The 24,439-nt window shown below is 35.0% G+C and overlaps 1 protein-coding gene across 1 annotated transcript in view; it reads right to left on the bottom strand.

Annotated features, from left to right (window-relative positions):
• Positions 1 to 24,439, bottom strand: part of WDR72 (WD repeat domain 72) — a 99,739-nt gene that overhangs the window by 55,772 nt on the left and 19,528 nt on the right. The window contains exons 9-14 of the mRNA XM_030955426.1: positions 24,299 to 24,395; positions 21,791 to 21,932; positions 21,247 to 21,492; positions 20,510 to 20,730; positions 19,020 to 19,215; positions 8,193 to 8,395 (exon numbers count right to left, since the gene is read on the bottom strand). Coding sequence (XP_030811286.1) covers positions 8,193 to 8,395; positions 19,020 to 19,215; positions 20,510 to 20,730; positions 21,247 to 21,492; positions 21,791 to 21,932; positions 24,299 to 24,395 — 1,105 coding nt within the window. The remainder of the gene's footprint in view (positions 1 to 8,192; positions 8,396 to 19,019; positions 19,216 to 20,509; positions 20,731 to 21,246; positions 21,493 to 21,790; positions 21,933 to 24,298; positions 24,396 to 24,439) is intronic.

Genomic DNA, 24,439 nt, shown 5'->3' with positions numbered 1-24,439 from the left:
CTCAAGCTGTGTGATGAATAGTCTAAGCAACTGAATAAACCCTCTTTTTATCATGTATGGAAGGCCACTGTCAGGCAGATTGTAGTCCAGATGGATCTACTGGGCACAAAAATTTCAATTGTTCAGGAAGAATTGCTAACACATCTATTGAATTGCTCAGTGTGGAGGTCTGGTATCAAAATTTAGTGTTTCGCATATTTAGTTTTCAAGCTAACATCCTCTCTCTCTGTAACACTCATCTTAGAGTTTTCTACTGGATTTAATTAAAGTGTATATATAAAAGTGATTCTGGAGACAAATCTTTAAAAGATATCAAAGAATAACAGGCAAGTAAAACTAATACCCTGAATATCCTTCACAACTTTTCAACACTAGGAAACAAATCTATCCTTTATTTTTCAGAAAAAAAATTGAAGAAATGTATGACTTTTTTACGGACAACTTTTGCTTTGCTCTGGAATTCACATCTCTGGCTGTCTGGGCAAAATATCAGGCAATTCTAAACACAACACTTTTGACAAAGTCTTGTCTAATAATTTTATCATAGAAAGAATATAAAAGTAAACTGTAAATCCACTCATCTCTAACATCCATTTCTGGCATGAACAGTCTTGGCTGTGAAAAGTTTAGATAAAATGAAGGAATAAGATGGTGTTTAAAATTAAGTATTATTTATACATTCAATATTCAAATACTCTGCCTACATCTTAATATATTTCCTAACCATATCTTTAGAAATATTTACAGCCCAGTGCTGCGTGGTAGTGAAAAATTTCTATCCTCACTCAGCACTTTAGAAAAAAAGATAGAACATCTCCAAAGTTGTCTTGATCATCAACTAGATAAGAAATGCTACAGCAGTCCAAAGCCACAGACTGCTGGCTCAGGATTTAGGAATTATCATATTGAACAAGTTACTGGATGAATGAACATTCTAATATCTGTGAGATATAATGCTGAACATAGAGACACTGCCAACAGGACCTTTGCAGGAGCTTGAGAATATTGCTTTGTCCTAAGGACAACTGATGTATATAAAAATTAAGTTGGCAATATATGTCTGAGTGCTGACTCCAACTGAAACAACATATTTACCCTGGGCTGTTCTGAGTGCATTTCCCATCTTGAATTATAAGAGTCCCACCCAGAAAATTTATCTACATAAAAGTTCTAGATCAATTCATAAGCAAGTGACTTTCTACTAAAGAAAAATAACCAAAACCCAAAAAAACCTGTGTATTCTAGAAAGTGTCATTTTTGAGATTTTAAGAATAGGCAAGCTGGACTTTCCTCAGATCCTACAGCATTCTGAGATATATCAGGATGGCAGCTAAGTTTCTGTACTCATAGATTTCATGCTGTTCTTTCCTTGCAAGCTGTTCAGTCTTACTGCAGAGGCTTCCAAAAGGACAGGTTTTGGAAACAAACATTCTCAGGTGTCTGCTTGGATGATTCATCCTTTCCCATAAGTACTGCAAGAACCAAACCTGACTACTGGAACAAATTAAAGTTTGAGTATTAATATACAAAAATAGATATCAAGAGAATGGATGTATAACCACTGCTGTTGCTCTGTTTGTTTGAAATCAAACCAAACGTTAGCCAAGGATTTTATTTGTGGTCTATAACTAAGAGTTTCAATTAGCTATCAGAAGGAAGCCAGCAGATAACAAGTCTTTCTTTTGTGTGAAAGGTTTGCTTGCTACAATTTCTTTTTCTAAGTTGCATGTAAGATGATGTGCTTCTGAAAAAGTCACTGCTTTTTTTTTTTTTTTAATAGATGTGTGAGGCAGAAACCTAGGAAAAAGTCTCACACTGAATTCACTCTGAATTCTTGCTAATAGTTTTCTTCACTAAAACAATACTAATTAAACTATAAGAGGCCAGGGAATTAATATTTAGAATAGAAAAGTGATTATCAGACCTGCAAAGATTACACCATATCACTATAACAAATAGTGAAGAATTTAAAGAACACCATTGAACAACATGAAAATATAAAGGTTAAAACAAAGATGTGATTTATTCTAGAATTAGGCAGAGCACTTGGAAGGAAAATCAGTAAGGCTGATCTACAGAACAAGTCACACCTTCTAGACTACAAAAGTAGTAAAGGTAAAATCCAAGACAGGAAAACAAACTGTGCCCAGTTCCACAAACAGACCTAAAAGAAACAGTCCTAAGTGGCAAATGTGATATAATGAACACCACTTCCATAAGAGAGAAACTGTATGTTTTTAACTATAAATCCCTAACCAAAATGCAAACTTTGCAAAAGATTCCAAGAGACAGAAGGGAATTCTAGCATGACAGAGGGATGGGAAAAGACAAAGACATCAATAGCTAGGTTAGCTTCAATAAATCATCCTTCAACATGAAATACTTCACAAGGACTGTTGATATTGACCTTAGATTTATTTCTAGTAGGATACTACAGCAGCCTCTTTAGCTTTATCACACAGTCCAATTAGCTGTCTAGGAAGGGAAAGAAATTTTAAGTCAATCACCTCCAGTATAGTCGCAGAGTAGAAAAGAATCAGTGTCAGAAGTGCTGAAATAAGTAGTTAAGACATAAGATTTCTGACACCCTGTGTTAATTGCTATCCATGTGTGTAAGATTAAAATGCGCTACAATATCACAAAGGCTTGGTTTTGGTTTCATTTTGCTTTGAGGCAATCAGTGGAGAAAACACAAATCATCAAATTCTTGACTTGGTGTGCCAATTCAAAAACTACACTAACTTCCATAAAAGATGGCATGTGGTCAAAGCTATCAATATCTCTCAGGATCATGGTTCTTTCTAACTGCTCCCAATTTAATCTCATAACTCCCAAGTTATTACTTCACTGTAGTTATGTTGCTACCTTGGTCCCTTGATAAAATACTTAATTGTAAAATTTCACAGGAAATGTAGTACTAAAATGTTTTGTAACTGAATTACAGAGAAAAAAACCCCTGCATATATTGAGCCCTTTTTCTTCACTCATTTTCCTACTACACTTAATAAACTACTAAATATAGCCACAGAACACTAGTTCCAGAAAAAAAAACAAAACAAAACCCTTGCAGCAGCAATATGACGTTACCAACTTTAAAGATAAATACTCTACTACTTTCTATTTTGCTTTGTCCTTAATAATCCATTCCACATAAATCACCAAGATCTGTAATTCCCCATAATAATGCTCTAAATATTATAAAAGGAAAGAAATTAAAGGAATCCATGCCTGTGACACCATTGTTAATGGTACTGCTCCTGATTTCCTATTTGCTAAGTATTATTTTGTATTTGTGCTTGTATCTTATTTCCATTTTTCTATCAATTTTGCCATCAGTAAGATTCAACTAGCAGTGATTTTCCAGACTTCCAATAACAATTTTCAAACTGGTTTCCTTGCTATACTAAAACAAATAGCTGCTATTATCCTACAGTCTTCATTTGCCTCTTACTTATTCTATGCAGCAAAGTAGATCTTTCTTTTATTATTTACAACTTCCGGACATTCTTCCCTTTATATATTTTTGCTCAGAGCAGAATATGTATACTATTATGTAAGTGAATATCAAGTTCTAAAGGACTCCTATTACAACAGATTTTAAGAAATTGCTGAGTTAATATATCAAAAAATACATATAACAAGTCCACATATAAATGAATGTTTCTCTGCCCCATCTTTGTCTTGTCTTCTATACACAGTAAAAAAATCTCTCTGATCTAGATTTTCAGTAGTATAATTTAAGAGTTCAAGCTTCAGCAACCATTGCACAGATTTTATAATCTTCCCTCCAGTGTTTTTACCCAGACCATTCTGATTACTGAAATCACTAGAAATGTTAGTGCATGATAAACACAGGCTTATATCCAAAATATTGAAGCTGAAAAGGTAGGAAACTTTCCAACATGAAGAGTTTCTGGAACATCAGGAAAACAATTCCCAGACACATCCAGCTTTTTATGTGCATCAATGAAATCTTCATATGATGCACTGGAGCATTTCAATTCTTTTTTTTTTAATCAGTTTTTCACAGAGCTTCAATTTTCAAGCAGGACTATGACTTAAAGCTATAATGAGAGCTAGTTCCATATGAACACCATGAGCACAGTCTAGTGTGTATTCTATTGTAATTAAGAGCAGTGATTCAATACCTATTGCTACTGGCTGGGTATCATAGCAACCTCGTGTCACTGAATACTGCTGGAAAACTGTTCAGCACTAGCAAGACCATGCTTCAGGAAAATCTACAATGGCACTACAGATTGTCAACATCTGTGGGGGTTGTTACAGGGAGAGCAACAAAGAAACCTGCTTTAAAAAAAACCCCTATACTTAGAAAATTGACAGGGATTCTACAGTAGCACTACAAAAAGAAAAAAAACACAGAGGAAGGAAAGAACATTTTTTGTCATTAGTTACACAACTTATGCGCCCACATCCTAACATCTACCCCTATAAATAGAGTTGGAATAATGCTGCATCATCACATTGTTTATGTATATCCCCAAAGCACTGCCTTTTACTTTTTAACTAAACACAGGCATCATTCACCACCAACATTAACCTGGAAATAAAACAGCCTCACTTTCAAAATAATATTTAAACTTTCACAAATGAACTCTAGATAGTCTTGTATAAATCTGCAAAAAAAAAAAAAGAGAAAACAGGTTACTATGAACAAGAACCCAATATTGATTTTTCTGCGGTGCAGTAAAGCATCTCCATTCTATTTGGCTGCTGTCAAAGCCACTCTTTAACAGCTGGAGTCAAATTGCACTATTTACAGCAAGAGCCCTTGTCAAGTGGACCATAAGTATTCTAACAATACACTATTCAAATGGCACTTTGCCACACAAATTGCTGACTTGATGAATACCCTATGTCAATGACTAAGGCCAATATAAAAGTTTCATTTTTATGAGAGGTTTTACATTCACATATTAAGTAAAGCTTCCTTGAAGAACTATAAAGCTATATATTTTGGGTCTTTTGGCATTAAAAATAATTAAAATCTGTTTAAATATATCAAGGGGATTTGACAACATTAATATGGATCTTGTGTTAACTGCATTTGTCACAGTCATCTGTTATTGGTACTCCCACTGGCACGTGCAGCACAATAAAAGAATTAAAATGGTCAAAACACCATGAAATCAAAACATTCTGCTTTTGTATCCATGATTTACATGATGGCAAAAGTTTTGAAAGAAAGCCTTTGGAGCTGGATTACTATGTGAGGATATTTATCTTTTTTTAGAATGGAGGAAAGAGACCATTATTTTGAAAACATTCTTTCATCTTAACTATAATAGGAAGGGTAAAACTATTTAAACATGGCAAGAACAAATGCTGAATTTTACTTGCAATCTTCATGTGGATCACTCATTGTACAAAAGGATCAGTCATTTACAATACCAACAGGACAGAATAGCCACTCATTTTTCCTGTCAGATACATCTTCTGAAATTGAGTTCCTTAATATATACTAAAATTGATGATAGGTTTTTTTGATAGAAAAGTTATTAAAAATTTAGTATGTTGTTAAATTTCTAATACACAATTTGCCAAAGAAGGAATTTGATAACAAAACACTCATTCTATATTAAAACCCTCTGATAATCTGAAAGTTTTTTGATATTTTTACGTGTGTAGTAGTTATATGCTTTAATTAATAGGGGATGGAACATTGAAGTCTGATAGCCACAGTCCAGTCACTAATTAAATGGGATCTGAATTTCTAGACTATTTCAATATGCTAAAATACAATGATGTAAAAGACTCAATAGAGCCCTTTTTGTAAAACCTAATAAAATATTTTCTACACAAAACTTAAGAAAAAAACCAGACTTCATAACAAGCCTTCAATTTAGCAATAACAGACCAGTGCTAAAAAAGCTGCAGAGTTCCACGCTCCTTTTGTGTAGCCAGCACTGGGCTTCTGCAATAGCACTAAGGGGACTTCCATTATATTTTTTCCTGGTTCAGCTACACTAAATACATTTAGGCTCCAACATCTCCCACAGCAATCTACAGAACCCTCTCCAATGCCGATGCAAGTGGGAAGAATCTCTGAATGTACTGGATGACACACGCTTGATGAAAGAAAATTGCTTTCCCAAACACAAAACCTAATTTATTATGAATTTAGACAAACCTAACAGGTCTGTAGTGACAAAAAAGAACATGAAACAAAAAAAAGAGATTTTGACATAAAAATTCTAAGAGACGTCAATAGTATTCTTAATAAGTTTGCATTTGGACAAGGCAACTAAGAAGAAATATTTAAACACAACGATAGAATATTATTTTGCTAAATCAGAGCAGACAAGATGTATATCAAATCAAAAAAAGCACTACAAATTACTACATTTCCACAGTTTCCTGTTGTGATATTTCTCCCAATTTAAGATCATAATTCACAAAGCATGTTAAACTCCACATTTTAAAGTCTACAAAAAACTCTTTTCCCATATTCCATAATCAGCATATTTTCATTCCTCCCACCTTGTTAAATCCATGCAATTTTCAATTTAATAGACATACCTAAAACTACTTACCAAAGAACTACCAAAACTTTTTTCTTTTGTTCCTATTTAAGAAGGCAAGAAGAAACTATTCCTTTTAACAAACTAACAGGGAGATCAGATTCTGTGTCAATGGCCAACTAGTGCACCATCTGCCCCACAACATGCTCAGCAGGATTACACGCTAATAAGACTTTTCAGAAAATGAGATCAAAAAGAACTTTAGAAATCAGACTAAGGTTAGTAAAAGGTCAAAAAAAAATTAAGAGTTAAACTACAATCATTAGAAACTCAATGTAATATGTAAATTTGATGATACAATGAAGAAAACTTAAAATTCCAGAGTAAGGACTTGGATCAAGCTTTATCAGTTTTGCAATACCTGCTACTTCATCTCCTATAATTAATAAAGCTGCAATAAAGGCCAGAGACCATTCTGAAGGCTGTTTCTATGTGTGACTGAGGGAAAGCATTTTTTTCTCTCAATACTTGTGATAAAATACCTTCTATGTACACTGAGGCTTGAGGAATAGCAGACATGACTTCTGATTGTTGCAGAGAACGGAATTCCCAAGACCCATTAATTAAAAAGTGGTAAGCAAGAACAAACCACAGAAAAGCTGTATTCTTAAGATACACTCTAATCAAGGGTTCAGTGAATATACTACCTCCTGATGCATATAGAGGGTTTAAGAAAATAAGTTTGTACTATTTTTTCCCTATATCCATCTCATTGAATTTGAGATTATAGTAAATTAGAGACAGTTAAAATAATCAGTTTTAAAATTAGCAAATACTACATTAAATTTTAAATATCTACAAATAACTGATAAAAGTATAGATTTATCTAGGCCACAAGAAAATAGAGTGACTATTACATTTTTAATCTTCTCATGATTTGATGTCTCAGTACTCATTTTCTCAGTTTTAACATCACATTAACACCCCTTTAAGCACGTTATTTCCTTCTATTACTTATTCAAAACAAAAAGGAGCGCATCTTCTCCATCAGTCTCAATTAGTTGGTTTAATGATTTTGGTAGGAAAGTATTTCTAGATAAAGCTAAACACAAGCCTCTCCCTGGCAAAATCTTTCCTGAAAATGATCATATCCATTTGCAGCCCAGTACCACACATGAGCACTAATTTAATCACACTAATAAAAACATAAGGCACTTGTAGTGTATTCTGTGATGATGCCAAGAGAAAAAACACACCCAATAAAAACTATCTCTAAATGACAAGAGGGATCTGTGGTCTCATTAGAAGAGCAATAAGAGAAAGTCCAACAGCATGGGATCTCTATATGCTTGTTCTCAAGACATACTCATTTGAATGGGCACAATTGTGGTGTATTCAGTTGCTCTCAGAGTACTACTGACAGGTGCTGTCACTGCCAGAGGCATGAGGAAATAGGATCTAACTACAGGTAATAAGGTCTGAGAAAATCCGTTTGAGATCAGCTACTAATGACCTTGCATAAGGTCCTCTGCCAATTTTCCTCATTTATCTGTGAAATGGGGTTGAAGGCATAAAAACTGGGCCAGCCAGAAGAGGCCTTTATAAACTTAAAACCAAGCCACCATCCCATTTACTCATCAGTGGGTGATAGGGTAAAGAACTGGAATCACCACTAATTGCTCTGAAAAACGCTCTACTCTTCACTCTTACCTTATCTGAAGATTTCTCTGCATGAGCTGGATAAGGGCCCATGCCATGCTTATATGAGCTGGAGTGTTTGTATCCAGAATTCTTGTTCCGTTTTGAGTCCTGAGACACAGGAAGCAGAGCACCTGCCACTAAGTATTCTGAATCTTCAACGGCAGTAAGAATTGCTCTTGCTGTGTCACCAGTTTCGTGTCGTTCCAGTGTGCCTAGAAAAACACAACAGAAGTCATAACTTTTTCAATGAGCTATCCTATCATATCTCTATCTGAGTATTAATATAGTACACTACATGTAAGCAAATAAATCACAAAATATTTACAGATGAGGCAAATAACACCTCTTTTTAAAATTAAAAATGTATTATACACTATTACTACTATTAAAAAAATGAAGCTTAATTTCTAAAGAAATCACTGCAGCAAATAACTTTGTATCAGACCACAGGCAGCTCCAGATATTTTATACATTTGGAGTGAGATGCAGTTTTCAAAGAGAGCCAAAGACATTCACAAAAATATCACCTGCCCAAACTGTTCAAAACAAATTTGTTTTCTCCTAACAAACCCCTCCCAGAGCATCTATATCATTAACAGTCCAAACAACAACATATTTATGTAATATTTTAGTGCTGTCCTCTAGTGTTCTGGATAACAAATAGCAAGAGATAGCTCAATTTTCTTTTCATTCCATTCCTAAAAATTGTCAGACATAAAGAAGGTTTATACTTAATATACATGTAGCTTAGTCATCAGGGATATGTGCGATGTTTCAGAGACTAAGTCATCACTTGTGTGATTGTCTGGAACCTAAATCCTCCAGATGTTATAGCCAGTTATATTACTTTAGTAAAAATTTTATCTAGCAATAATTTTAGTAATACTATTTTAATTATAACTAACATTAAAAACATCAAAACTGAGCTTAAATATATTTGAAATGAGCTACTATTACATACTACACATTTCCTATAGGAATTAAAAGAAATTGCTGAAATAGCATGTTTCCTATAAATATCAGAGATAAAATACATCTGAAGGGTTTTTCAAGTATTAAATATCAGCTATAAAATGAAATGTTTTTCCCTTAAGTTTGAATTCTTTCTACCCTCAAGTAATACAACATGAATTTTCCCTTTCACTGCTACAAGAAAAAAATGTGTAACATTGAAGTTCTATCAGTAACACCTGCTAAAAATATTGGACTGGGATTGAGGGATCTCATACAATAAGTGTTTGTGTGTATATGTGTGTATAAAATCTCTTTATCTGAAATTATTTCTCTGAAACCCATCCATTTCTTTTCACTGCAGTATCACCTCTACTACTCATATGACAAAGTCTTTGAATTCAGAGCAGAAGAAAACAGAGCACCTGATTTTTTCCCCCTATAAAAATCAGTTGAACACCACAGATGACTGTAATATTACACTGAAAGAAATAAGAATCAGCCCCAATTGTTTTTAATGTGCCATTTTCTTAAATTCGTCCCCAGGACTTGCAGCCAGTGCCAGGGACCACTACAGAGCAGGATGGTTACTGAAAGGAAAGTAAGTTGCCCAAAAGGTCTTCACAGTTAGACTGTCTAGAGAGCTCCCAAGCACTGACACATTCCAGGAACACGAAGACCATGTTTATAGATGCCTACAAGGGATGATTGTACAGTTCACGCCAGACATGAACAAACATTCTTAAAAGTACAACAGCATTGGCAAAGTGAAGAAGTTTGGAAATAATACAGTCACTCAGCTAATATTATTTTGGCTTCTTTATGCATATAAAGTAGCCTTTCAAGCTATAAACATGCCACAGAACTATGTGGATTATTCAGAGTTCAATATGAACAAAATTCAAATAAATCATTTTTCTTCTTACTTTTAAGTGTAGGGGCCAAAGCTTTCTCTATCCCCTTCTGTGGCAAATCCACTACACAGTGAATATTTGTATGCGTGTATGCACACACATTTATCAAACCTTGTTTTCTGTAACGCTTTTTTCAGTGCAATTCACTGCTGGAGTCCTCAAGACTATCATAATATCTCTGTGAAATTACCAGGTCTCATGTTCCTTTTAAGAGAAATTACAGTAAGTTTTTAATAAATCCAAGACTTTTGGGGGCATGGTATGAAATTTCAACAACCTGACTATGTATAGTCTTTGGTATTAGACAGAACTTCCAAACACATCTTGGTAGCACCAGATGCATATGAGTGCTTCAGCAGCAGTCATTCCCCAGAGTCAGACCATTCTGTGAGATAATCTAGTGGATATATAATAGAATATAATTTAGTTAATGCTATAATACTACAGACAGACTTGGGTTATTTTCCATATATCAGAGCTTTTCTCTGGCAACAGCTTCAAAGCCAATTTTTCAACTTCTGGTTGAAGAAAATAATTTCAGTTGACAGAAAAAGAAACATACCAGAAGTAGTAAAAGGTACAGAAAATCTGACAACAGAATTTAACCTTGGGAGGCAATGTCCTGAAGAGAATATAAAGGTATTCTCAATGTACATTAAAAGTGTATATTTAACACACATCTTATTTCAAACAGATGACAGATATGCTTCTATATATTATAGACTTAGCAGATGCAAAGTGAGACGCTACCAAAAGGTTGTTGGGTTACTGAACATTTCTGCTGCTAACAAACTCTTCTCTAAGTGCATCAGAACAATGCCATTGAAAGTATGTAATTTTTGAGTAGTTTGGAGAAGAGAAAATTAACATATTATCAAGTGAAAAAAAGCCCTTCTGGGTTTTCACTAAGCAAGAAACAGGGCTTGGCTTCTCACATAGAGAACTTACAATTGGTTTGTTTTTTAGATTTTTAATGCACATTTATAGAGAGGAACACTGAATAGCAAATGCCCTGGACAACCAGTTTATTTTCTTAGTAATAGAACATTATGACACCCTAAAATCAATTTGAAAAACTCCTGTTACATCTTTAAATCAGTTATATATATCTCATAACAGATATCTGAAATGCCTTTTAAGTAGCACCTTCCAGAAGATGTCTAGTTTCTTTAAAAAACCCCATCCTTTCTTGCATATACTGCCCAATCCTGTTCCCTATTATGAACACCTGTATATACAGGTTTATGTGTACAGCTGGAGCTGCAATAAAATGGCACAAAGTGCATAGGAAAACGTGTGATCATGAAAGTGTTATTTATATTATATGCTTAACTTTACTCTTCTGAATAGCCCAAAATACTCATTTACACAGCAAATAGTTGGCAGAGACAAAATAAAGAGATCTGTATTCTGTGGTGCCTGAACACATCTGAGAACCAAACAGGGAGGAGGAGGGGAAAGGATTTAGAAACCTGTATATATGACAAAGACTTTCTGACTACTGCAAACAGGCAAAATAATACTGAGGCAGGGTGCTTATTGTTCAGAAACTGTTATTTGTTAGGAATATGCTTAAAAGAAAATAAAAATAAGGAGTAAGAAAACACAAAGGTTGTAGATGAGAGTACAAGAAAGAGGACAGAAACAAAATTCACTCTCAAACCTGAAGTATTTAAATACAAAAAAGTCTAAAAGATTTTGACTGAAGAGCATAAAATAACAATGGATGAACAGGAAGAGACAGGGGTGTCTACACAGCAGCAACACCACTGCTATGACCCCCTACTATACATACAAAATACAGGAAAAGAAAGTCTTTATCTCTCTAAAGCTGTGACCATGGCAACCAAGTCTCAGGAACAGACAAGAGTGGAGTATTTCACTCTCCTGGGCAGCTCTGGACCACCAGATGTGACTGGCTAGAGACTGCTACAACATCTTATTCTTCCTGTGGACCAAGTACTACAAATTGTGTCTCTTGGTGTTAGCGCTGTCCACACAGTTCTCTGGGTTCTGCATACTGAAGGATGCATTTTTGCTGGAGAGGTCACACAAATCTTCCTGCCTGAGATGAGGCATTCACTGCCATCACATGACCAGTCACATAATCAGGCTCCAGTGCTCTGTGTTTGCTGTCACAGCTAAAGTATGGAAAATCCTCAATATTGCACTGCTGCTGTGACCTACTAACTCAGATGACTCTTACAGCATAACAGTGCTCTGTGAATGAGAAATTATTTCAGAATTGATTGTATTTAAAAACAGCACATGCTTGAGAACAAATCCTTTTCTTTACTAGTAGTCAAAACAGAAAACTCAGCATTCAGACCAAGTACCATCTGTAACATTAGTTGGTTTATTTTCTGTTAAGATCGTCTCTATAAATACAAATTTCACCTGAAAAAACCTCTCCCAACACACTTTCTTCTATGATGGTAGAGTAAGGCATACAGAAATGTTATGTTCCTTGCTACAAAAATGCTTGAATTTTACAATACTACAATCTTGCTCCAAGACAGTTGGCAAGCACTTTGTTTGAAAAATTTCTCCTTATTGCTAGTGCTACCATTCCAATTGGCCCAAAACAGATGGAACAAACGTTGCTTTAAGAGTATATGCTCTAAACAATACTAAGACAAAAGCAAATGCCATCTAGCAAATAGAAATGGGATAGATTACACATAATCCAGCCTATTAAAATACTCTAATAATATTTTAAAAGCTATTTTACTTTGAGGATGAGATTAAAAATGTAGATGCCCTGTGATGTGTCTTTGCAGCCCCTCCTTACTCATTTGTGCGTTTGGAAGATTTCTGTCATGTCCAACTCTGTGTGTTATTGACATTCTTCAGAATACACACTTTCAGAAGAGCATTAGCAAACTACTGTCAATACCCTTTGGCTGAAAAAAAGCAATGAACATCAACACAAAGAAAACCACGGATATGTAATTTATAATGTTAGTTTATATATGTGGGTAAAAAGAGCAATTCCCCAACACAGCCAGTCCTTACAGCAGGATTTCTGATGGAGGCACAAGACGCCAAAAGAAAGGACACTCCCCTGTTCTCTCCCTGACTCCATCTAAACTATTGCAAACAGTAACGGACAACAATACCTTGAATGAATTGTTAAGACATAATAAATGTACTAAACTGGGCTGAATGGAAGAAGTTACCAGCTCTGAACTTTGAAGATATGCAAGTAGTTTCTATTTCCTCATTTATCACAACCTGAAAGATGGAATGAGACTCTATCCCTTACTGTCTGGAATGAAATGCCTCCCTGTCATGCACTCTTGTGACTGCACTGGATCATAGCAGTTTTCAGTTACACTATATATATGTACATACATATACACACATGCAAAAAATCTTATTAAGAATAAAGATCAATTGCCAAGTGGAAGGAACAGATACAGCTAAATCCCACACATGTTCCACCAAGTACACATAAAGTACATAAACGTACATGTGTGTATGCATACATAAAAATATAATGGTACACTCTTGTATACTGGCAAGAGTGATATCCTCAGCTTCTGCAAACTGGGGAGAAGATGACACTGTCTTTTTTTTTACCCTGAGACATACTTTCCCAAGCTCCACTACCTTTTATTATTCTACATCAATAAGTATTTACTGAACAATGACTCAAATTTAGAGAGCTATGAAATATTCAAGTACAAGCTACAGACTGACCTGAGGCTTACACATATAAAATATAAGATGCAATAAAAAAAGGCAAAACATTAGTTAAGTTTTACCTTAAGACTGACAAATTAAAGCAAACGAAAAAAGGCCCCAAACCCAAATGCTAAGTTCCACAAGGCATATATATTCATTTTTAAATCTTATTTTGAGATTTGCAGATCTTGAGGCTATGCAAAACTCATTAAAAAAGAAACAAGAAGGTAGTGACTGCTATGACTTTGACCCTACATCATGGCCTCCAGCAGATGAAACACAACCATGGGATTTATCAGTTAGGCCACAATCACCCACTGAGATCTAATTCTGACCAATGACCTGAAGAGAAAAAGAGAACAATGGAGGGACAGGGAAAATGAAAAAGAAATCAAGAGAGACTGTAAATCACGAAATTTTACAAGGACAAAAAGTCACAAAAAACAATTATTCTTGGTTCTACAATTATCTAGGCATAAATCTTAAAGTAGTGACCAAATTTACTCCGAGTTCAATGTTTCATTAAAACTATACAACTTATTTTCTCACAGCCACCTGATGAAATCTAAGCCTTAACTTTCTAAACAGTTTAATCCCTAATTTCTGTGCAGGATGAGAAAAGCTGTCAGATGTATTAAATAAAGGCCTACTTAGGAAAAAAAAAAAGCCAGCCAAACAACCCAAATGCTGACCCTCACATTCTTCAACTCATGTGATACTTGCTGTTTACTACAGGTTTAGAAGTCTATAATTGTTGGCAGCAATTATAAAAATATTGGAGCATATATAACTACATAAAAATATCTTTAAATAGTGTTTGAAAACCTTCCAGCATGTTTTATCATCAATATGATCAACGGCTTGATCCATTATATCACTATCTGCAGAATAATTTCATTTTCTCTATGGCAGGTGCAATTCTGAAGCAGCAGAGGTTTTATGTAACATTTAAGCTTATCAATGTGGTGTTAACACAACAAGAATTACTTTCAGAGTATTTCTGAACTCTCTTCTACTTTTCATAAGGTTTTTTATGATCAGACAGATGGATTTGACCAATTTTAGACACTGCATATTTTATTAGGGCTGGAAAACTCATTAAAAGGCTGGTTTATTTTATTGATACCTCTGTAGCTTTTAAACACTTGAGGTAAAATTTTCCATGATTGACAGCTATCTTAAGGTGGTATGATTTTCTTTTCTTTCTCAGCAGAAGTGTCTCAAGCCATTAATCATTCTTAAAAGTGTTAAAGTCACGAAACACAAGTGTTTCAGAAAAACTTCATGCCTTCAAGTATGGACTCAAAGCTGAACATTCACCTTCTGTGAACTGAGCCTGCAAGCTGACACCTTGCTCCCACCACAGTGACAGCACTGCTTGAAGCACTGTTGCTTTTCCTGCTTGCTCAAGCATGAGAGGTCCATACAGACCATTCCACACGGTGACAAAATCTCCTTACAGTGAACAGACTTACCTCTACTGAAAACCCTGAGATAAATACATCAGTATCATCCTGATGCTAAATTTGCAAAAACAGGTGGAAATAGCAAAGAAAACCTCTGAATTGAGGTAGCAGGTACTTCTATGTACACTCTCTGGTATACTCAATACATCAAAATATAGGGGGTTTAAAACTACATACCAGCTAGAGTGTTCTCAGAGTAATTCTGTATATAACTGTCATTCTTAGAATTTCTGGTTTATTTAGATGCAGACGTAAGAAGCCAAGACAACTGTAACGCTTCTGCACTTATAAAAATGGCAGAACTATTGTTACTAAGCACTCAGATACTGTGATAACAAACGTGTCAAAATACAAGGAAAAGTATTCTATTCAGAAAAGGATTTAGGTACAGCAAAAATAGGGAAAGTGATACATGAACAGTGTGGATAAAACAAAATACTGTATATTTAATTATTGTCTATCATTTATTGATGATTTTTGACCTTTTCTAGCAAGGATTGTAAGCAGAGTTAGTTTTGACTAGTCAGGAGATCTGACCTCATAAAAATATTTTTAGGCATATGTTTCAATTTTTTTTTCATGTTGGAGCTAGTAGCATGTAAGATAGCTCTGAAAATTTGCACTCCCTGGGGGAGTGTGAAAAAAACACAGCATAGCCAGTGTAAAGCTAAATATGTAGCATGAGAATTGAACAATAAATTGAAGTTTTATTAAGTGATGCTATTCTATCTTTAAACCCAAACTAAACATAGCATTAATAAAACAGAGCAAGGCTTGCAAGGCAAAATAAAGTAACAGGAAATTACTAAATGATTCATTCTGCAAGTATTATGAACTTCAAGGAATAAATTCACTTCAAACTCATACTAATTGAAAAACAATTTATCACTGAAAAATGAAGATTATTAACTCTGAGCAAGGAAGATTGCTATTTAAAGCCCACCCATTCATTCCGCACTCTTAATACATATTGGATCTAAAGGCAGCTTGGTAGACATATTCCCATATGCTGTACACAGCAAGCAAAAATCCTTTGATCCTTTTATTACTGTATCTTATTGTAATAATATTTACTTTTCTAAAAAAGCAAAGATACCAAATGGTTAGGAAAATGTAAAAGCAATTCAGATAACAGCTAATTTCCTTATTGAGGGGGTTGGAAGAAATTGGAAGAAATATTCTGCACTTTAATTAGAATAAAATTTGTTATTGATTTTCATATTTGTCTTCTAGAACACAAGTTTGGAGAATATCCTGTACACATACTATATTAATATTCCAAATGTATGATTAGATCAATATTCATTGTCATGGAAAGATATTCCACTGTAATGGAAAGTTGCCGTATCCATATATTAAAATTTAGGTAAAACGCATTAAACTACACAGATGATATTTCATGGCCTCTGTGTTGTTTTCTATATCACTACCCACAGGCAGATGCAATATCAACATTTAAACTTAGAATAACTTCACTTTGCTCTGTAAATCAAGGGAATAAAGGATATAAATAAATTTATCTAATTCTAGACCTGTAAGAGCAACAGGCAGTTATCTTTTTCCTTTTTATCCCCCACCTTTTTTACACTTGTCTTGTAGTCAGTGGAGAAGAGATACAGACTTAAATTACACTTGACATCAACTATACTCCTAGTATTTAACATTTCAGCATGAGCTATGCTGAAATCCTATTTTAGAATATGTGTAGACAACCAGAAAACCTTCCAGTGGTCACATAAAATAAGGCCATCTTTGTAAATCTCATGGAAAGAGGGTACAAAGTTGTATACAAAGTAACACTGGTTTAGAGTTTAACCTAGGACACAAAGTTTCTTCTGCCTCAAAGTGATCATTATGAAAGCTTGTTGAGACAAACATTTTTAGGTCTTTTGGAATGCTTTCTGTACAAATGTGTCAACCTCTGTCACAGGAAACTGGACAATGAAATGCATAGCAAAATCTTCCATCTGCTCTAGCGGTTACCCTATTAATTACCTGATGGAAGAACCATTCTAGAGTCAAAGTGGTACTAAGTCTCTAAACTTTCCTAAAGTCACCAGTCAAATTCAACAGAATTATTGCTGACTCTACAACAGTGTAAATACTGAAATATTCATAGAAATTTTTTAATCCACAGCCTGAAATTCTAAACAGACTGGCTGTTTTCCCAGCTATCCATTACCTTTTGCACAGGAACACTGTTCAGATCCCTGTTTTTAACTGCAAACAGTGGTATATGAGTCTGGCACAACACTGCACTGACTTTAACTTAGAGGAAAAGCCTACATCATGAAACTAGCTGCATAGCCAGAAGAAATATAAACACTTTTTGAGTGCAGAAGCAATAAAAGCTATCTTATGTCCTTTCCCATAACAGAATTCAAGCACAAGGCTACCACCCAGATTTTATCCTATTTAACTGAGATAGGGAACATGTTCAGAGGAAACTGTGTAGGCAAGTGGGACTATGTGTGGTTGCCCATTTACTTGCCAACAGACGAAATCCTAATGAAAGGCGCTGTGCTCCTGCAGAAGTACCTCAGTGATGCTGTGGCATCTCTGTCACACATCTGAACAATGCTTTGTCTGCCTGAGTGCCACTGAAGTATCTACATAGCTCTTGATCTAGGTCAGGCCAATTTCAAGGATCAACGCCATGACCTCTTGGGTTCTGCTGCAATACAGATGTAATTCAACATTAAAGCAGCTACAGTATATCCTACTAGGCTTTCTCAGGTATTGACCCTAGATGGCACCTTTTAGTCAGCAATGTATAACAGGAGCAACAGCAAAAAAGATTTGTTAATTGCTACTGTAGAGCAAATAAAAGCATCTCTTCCTGTGTGAGGTGGTGACTGTGGCACTCATGCTTCCTTGATACTCATAAAGACACACTTTTAGTCATCTGTACCCTGTCTGAATATGTAATATGCATGAGCAGTGGTATCAATGTTATTTCCTCTTGAATCTTGAAATAGGCAATGGTTTTATGAGTAAAGGAGGGACAGTTCAAATATACTCTGATTTTTCCTGTTTTGTCTAAAGCAAACAGTGTAGATAGTACTTTGAAATAACCTGTAAAATAAATTGTGATCTCAGGGGTCAGTTAGTAGAATTGCATTTTGATACAGTTTTAACATGCTGTGCATTTCAGTGGCTCTGGACTCAATGCACCTCCCTCCTCTCAAGACACACAGATCTGAATTGCCTGGACACTCACAGTGTCTAATACCATTATAACACCTGACAGTCCTGTCTGTCCAAGCTCAAGTAAGTACATTTATTACCCATATGAATCAGCATTTCATTCTCAAATCACCTGGGAATCTACCATTTAACCTGAAAACACTAACCTTTAGTTTTGCTGTCTACACAGTTATGAGCTTTGCAATTATGTTCCACTATTAACTGATCATCAATTAAATCGAAAGATCTCAGATCATGCATTTTTGGAAGAAAGCATAACTTTGTGCTCCAACCTGGGACAGTTTAGACTGAAAACAGTCTTTTTAATAAATTTGATTTTTATTTATAGCTCCCAGGAGTATTCTACTCCATTCACTGCCACATCAGCTAAACTTCTGATTATCAGGATAAGACTTAAGACATTCTATTTTACTAGTGGCATACCTTGAACTGTAAGAAAATTCTTTTTTTCTTGCTTATATAAACATTGAAACTCTCCCATTCATATAATCAATGTGTTAGCATTTCTACTAATGTTTTGGCCTTCTATAAATAACACCATGGGACAGAAAAACCTTCAGGAAAGTGACCAAAACATCAAAACAAATAGGATGACCCCTTTGCGTTATTACCTGTTTCAATTTCCCAAATATAAACTGAATTGTCTTCACATCCAACAATTAGCACGTTCTCAAGAGGGTCAAATTTTATCTTCTTCACAGGAAACAGATGCTTTCTAGCATGTAAGAGACATTGTCTCTTCTGGAGGTGTAGAATTGCTACTGAGTGGTCACTGCACACACAGTACACTATACTCTGGTCTTTTAACTGCAAAACAGAAAACTCCAGTTTCAACACGGCAATCACTATAATTCATAACAACATCATTTAAAAAGGCCGAGGAAGAGTATTCCAGTGGTTTTCTTCCCAGAACATACTCATTTTACAAAATTATGTTTTATGTCAGCCAACATCTTCAACTTGTTGTCAGCAGGCTGGCTATACAACTAATTTCCTCACAGGAAAACATACCTTCACCTTTGTTTTCCCAGTATTTTAACTATAATAATTTAAATTGCATTTATTCACACTATTTAGCATATCAAAGCAGTGATTATATAACCAGCTATACAGTAGCAGTTTTCCTAGAAGTAGTAAAAAAATTACCTTAAACCAAACTGGTGTTCATGTGATATAAAATTATGTCAGGTCTAAAAAGCCAAGAGTAATGTATTTCTAAGAAAAAAATGAAGTTACAAATTCCTTTCATACTGTATGGATCTGATACTGCAAAACTTTTCTTTCCTGCAAGTAATTTTTGGTGACACACAGAGGAATTGCCCCACAGACCAATTCAGTTCTTTAAACAAGACTGAAACACAAGCCAGGCAGGCATTAAATCCTCTTCAGTTTTCAGAAAAAAAGATGAAAAGGAGCTTTACAAATACTAAAAACTTTGTTATTGCAAACAATTTTTTGCCTACTTTATTTTGGCATGTAAGTGAACTGTGAGTCATTCCTAAGTAATCAAATCTGTCTTTGCAGGCTTTGTAAGAGGAAAAATGGAAATCCCAGCCCCACAGAATACATAGTTCAAAAGTTACATAGAACATTCAGTACAGTACACTTTCACCTAAATTTAACTTCAAAATTTAATTAATTAGAACACAACTTTAAATTATTCTAAATATCATAAAATGCAAAAATATAACACAACAAGGACCAAAAAGATGTGTCAGGAACCAAAATGAAGTGTATATATTTTGAACCAACAGAGAAGATTAAAATACTCTGTTCAAGCTCCTAGCCTCACTGAGTAACTCCTCCTGAAATTTAAAAAACTTAATCAGATTGACATATAAGTCAATAATCATGATAATAAAAATGGTGAATAGAATGCTAAGAGCTTCAATTTAATATGTTACAAACTCAAAAACTCAAATCCCTGCAATTAAAAGCAACTTTCAAAGACAACAATTAAGTGAATGTAAATTAAACAAAGTAGTGTGGCTAAAGTACTGCCAGATAGTGTTTTATTTTCTCTTGTATATAAATATATACACACACACAGATAGGTATACAGAGGGTTTTTTGAGACATCATTTTCTATGCTTTTACTTACCCTGTAGTGCTCTGGAGATTGCAAGAGCTCTGTCACTGCAGCAGACTGCAGATCAAACTGCTGTAGGATGCCTCCAGTAAATATATCCCAGCAGATCACAACAGAATCCTGCCCCCCTGATAACAGCCAGCTGGGATCAAATCTTACTGATTTGTCATGTGGATAAAGTAAGCAAGTGACTCTGCTACTGTGACCATTCAGAACCTTATAAGGTAGATTATCTGAAACAAGATGACACGTTATTTTTGCTCTTTAAGGATAGGAGTTCCATATTTTACAGCACATTTCCTGAAAGTCAGGATAAATATAACCAGCCTTTACATGTTGTCAAAGAATTTTGGACCTGTTCCTAAAAGGGACAACAAAGGCCTGCACTCAGAGCTTCACTACTGAGATGTACCCTTTATGTTCCATTCAGTGGAATGATATTTTAGAGAGCAAATGAAATAGAAAACTGCCAATACAGTGACATGCCACATATCTCACTTCTAGGGGCTATCCAATCCCACAGCCATTCCCAGATTCCTACTACTGGAAAGCACCTTGGTAGTACTAAGCTGTACTAATAGATCAGTTATGGAAGGAGAAAGATCATCATAACCTTCCATTTTCCTCATTCCATTCCTGACTGCCAGCCCTACTTTTCAGAGAATTTTTGCAAGGATCACTGGAAGTGATGCCAGAATTATGAAGTCTCCTGTGTTTGAGATGAATCTGAACAAATTGTTAAAACTTACCTTTAAGAAAAGATATGTTTTCTAAAAGTCTTGCTCTTGCAGTTTCTAAACCTAACGTTACAAAGATTTTTCCATTGTCACATCCACATACAAGCTTATCAAGACCAGGTATGTACACAGAGGAACTGACAACTGCACTTCCAAATCCATCTTCAGATCCACAAAGTTGATCAATAATGCCCTCTGACATGGAATGATGTTTATCAAAATTATCCTGAAGAGTCCACATGGTTGTAATTGGGATCTCTAGAGGGTAAGGCAAGAAAGGATTTTTTTATTTATGCAAAACAAAATTTAAAAAGTCAAACTAAACAAAGTACACCCTTTCATCTCTTGATCACTTCCCTTAACTTATCCTTTCTGCAGTCTAGGGTTGGAAAGCCAGCAGCTGCTACTCTTCCTAACTTCAAGCAATCACTATACAATGAATAAATGAGCATCACTTTCTGGTGTAAAAATTTTTTTATGAGAAGTTTGATTTTCATGAAAATTGACTCCAAGACATAATGAAATAGATGGTAGTAAGGAGCCAGAAGTGTCAAACCTTTTGGAGAACCATCAAATGTTGACACAGGAACATCAGGAATGTGCCACAAAGTGATCCGTCCTGAAACTTCACCAGAAAAAAGAACCTTGTAGAAAGGCTCCTTTCTTTCATTCACAAAGCCCATGACAGAAGGAAGACTCTGTCAAAAACAACAGTAACTCAATATTTGGAAAGAAAACAGATAAAATAATATAATAATTGTAAATGTGAAGGGGGTTTCTTTCATCAAAAGCTGTAAAAATACAGAACAAACCACAGCTGATTGCTTATCTGCCACTAAATCCTGCTCAGACCAAGTCTACTCTGCCTGGTATAAACACCTCAAGGATCACCCCTGCTTTGAAAATATGCTTGGCTAAACCCCTATCCTAAATGGAAAAGTAGACTGGGAGGTCTCTCCAGGTTTACAGTTTCACCAGCATAAGGACCAAGGGCAGGCTGAAAAAACAATGCAGTGAAATATTGATAATCTTTGCATCAAAACAAATTCAGTAAGGCTTCAGTCATCACAGGTTGCATGACTACAAATAATGAAAGGTAAGAATTATACTTTTACACAGGTAATAACCTACAACACCATCATTCAGTCATCAGGTGGAGCATTCCCAAAGAGCAATGAAGCTGCTGAAGGGTGTGGAGCGTAATCCTGATGGGGAGCAGCTGGGGGAGCTGGGGTTGTTTACTCTGGAAAAAAGGCTCAGAAGAAAGCTTATCACTCTCTACAATTACCTCATATGTCAACAAACTTATTTACAGTTTTACAGATTTATTTTTTTACAGATTTTTGATAATCAGTTCCAAAATAATTAACTGCCCTATAAAATAGTTTGGTTTATAGTCTCAAAATGGAGTTCAAAACAGATCACACAGATGATTTGGGTGTCTCACAAATCTGCTATAAAAACTATTCAGGCAGTAAGACAAGTATTAAAGCAGAAATATTAAAAAAGAGCAGGTCATTATTTTTTAAAAAGCATATATTTGAGGGGAAGCATATCTGAACTTTGTACCACCACCATAACCCTATTATTTGCTAAGCCATGTGTTTTGGCTACTTCTTTTCCCTCACCTTTCCTGACCTTTTGGCATCCTTCAGCAGTTATCCTGATTTTTAGATCACAGCATTTGGGGAAAAGCTGAATGGCTTATGCTATTTCCCTTCAACTGAAAATTAAATCTGCCAGGCTTCACAGGATAATGCAACAAGCATGCTTTCTAAAAGCCTGCATTTGTCAACAGAAAATGCTAGAAAACCTCATACAGGTATATATTTAGCAATGTTTCTAGTCAGCTACAAGTAAAAATCTGTTTCTGTGGAATATTTTCAGAAACTGCTTAACAACCTGCTTGAGCTGTCACACAAACACTCAAACGAAAGCAATTTCAGCAGGAATTAAATCCACATCTTCCAACAATTGCAACTTCATTAACAGCATTAGCAAAAAAAAATAAAAATAAACCAGAACCAAAGCTACACAGAATAATCTGTTCTATTTGCTCTGGTTCATTTTTTGCCCAAATAAGAAGGCCTCCCACATATCCTTCCTGCCCTGCATTCCCCAGCTTCCTAATTATAATGAATTTTCTTCTTTCCAAACTATCGGGGTTTCCTTATTTATTTGTGATCACACAAAACACAACATAAAAAGTGAGTGAAGATGTAGGTTTTCCAACACAGCTGTGTCCATTTGAGATACCTGTCTACACAGTTACTTCAAATTTGAAATTGGTGCGACATGCTCTGCTAAATATAAATTCTCAAACAAAAGCTGATCTCTATCAGCTACTTTTTCATCTTCCTCTTTTCTTAACATTAGAGGCTTCTTCAAGCCAAGACCATATGAAGAGAGTCATATGTGTCTCATTTTATGCACTCTGAGTACATCAGTCTGCTCACAGTCCAAGAAAGTTCTGCATGTGATTATGCCTCTGAAGGCTGCAGCCAGCAGTATTCTGGATAAAATGCCACAGATTCAGACCCCTTCAATTTCAGGTGGATACACAACCTATTTATATAGTTACTTGAAATATGTATACATTCCTTAATAAGAACTAAGTAACGTGCTCATATTTTGCTCATGGGTAATCTTTTTTGATTTTGGTTTTATGGTATAGTGGTATTTGTTGGGAGATTTTATTTATTTTATTTTTATTAATTTTTATAGATTTGAAAGTAGAAGCTTCTAAAACTATTTTAGACCACATCTTTGTTTAAAAATACTTTTCGCCAAAATTAAAGAAAAGAAACAAGAACCAGTCTATATACAGTCAAAGATAAAGGCATCTTTCCACTGTGAAAAAAACCTAAATATAGCCAAAAATCAGGCAAAATATGTTATGAGCCTCTTCAAGTTTCTAAGCAACAATTTTAAAATGAAGGAATAAATATTACTCCCTGTTTTTATGGAATAATTAAATCTGTTGATGAATTCATATATTCTTTTGGGATTATTCAGGTTATGGCAAACAGACAATAAATAAACTTTCAAACAATTATGAATTTACCTTATTTTCCTTCATACCAGTAAAGCTGAGTAAATGAGGATAAACTGTTTCCTTCAGTGCCTTCCCATCAGCAGGGTACATGCTTTTAGAAAGGCCACTATATAATAAAACAAGAAATTTTAAACATACAAGCTTTAGAAA

The sequence above is a fragment of the Camarhynchus parvulus genome, chromosome 10 (genome assembly GCF_901933205.1).
Source record: "Camarhynchus parvulus chromosome 10, STF_HiC, whole genome shotgun sequence".
Lineage (NCBI taxonomy): Eukaryota > Metazoa > Chordata > Aves > Passeriformes > Thraupidae > Camarhynchus > Camarhynchus parvulus.
The sequence above is the reverse complement of the archived record's forward strand: the minus strand, read 5'-3'. Positions and strand labels throughout refer to the sequence as shown.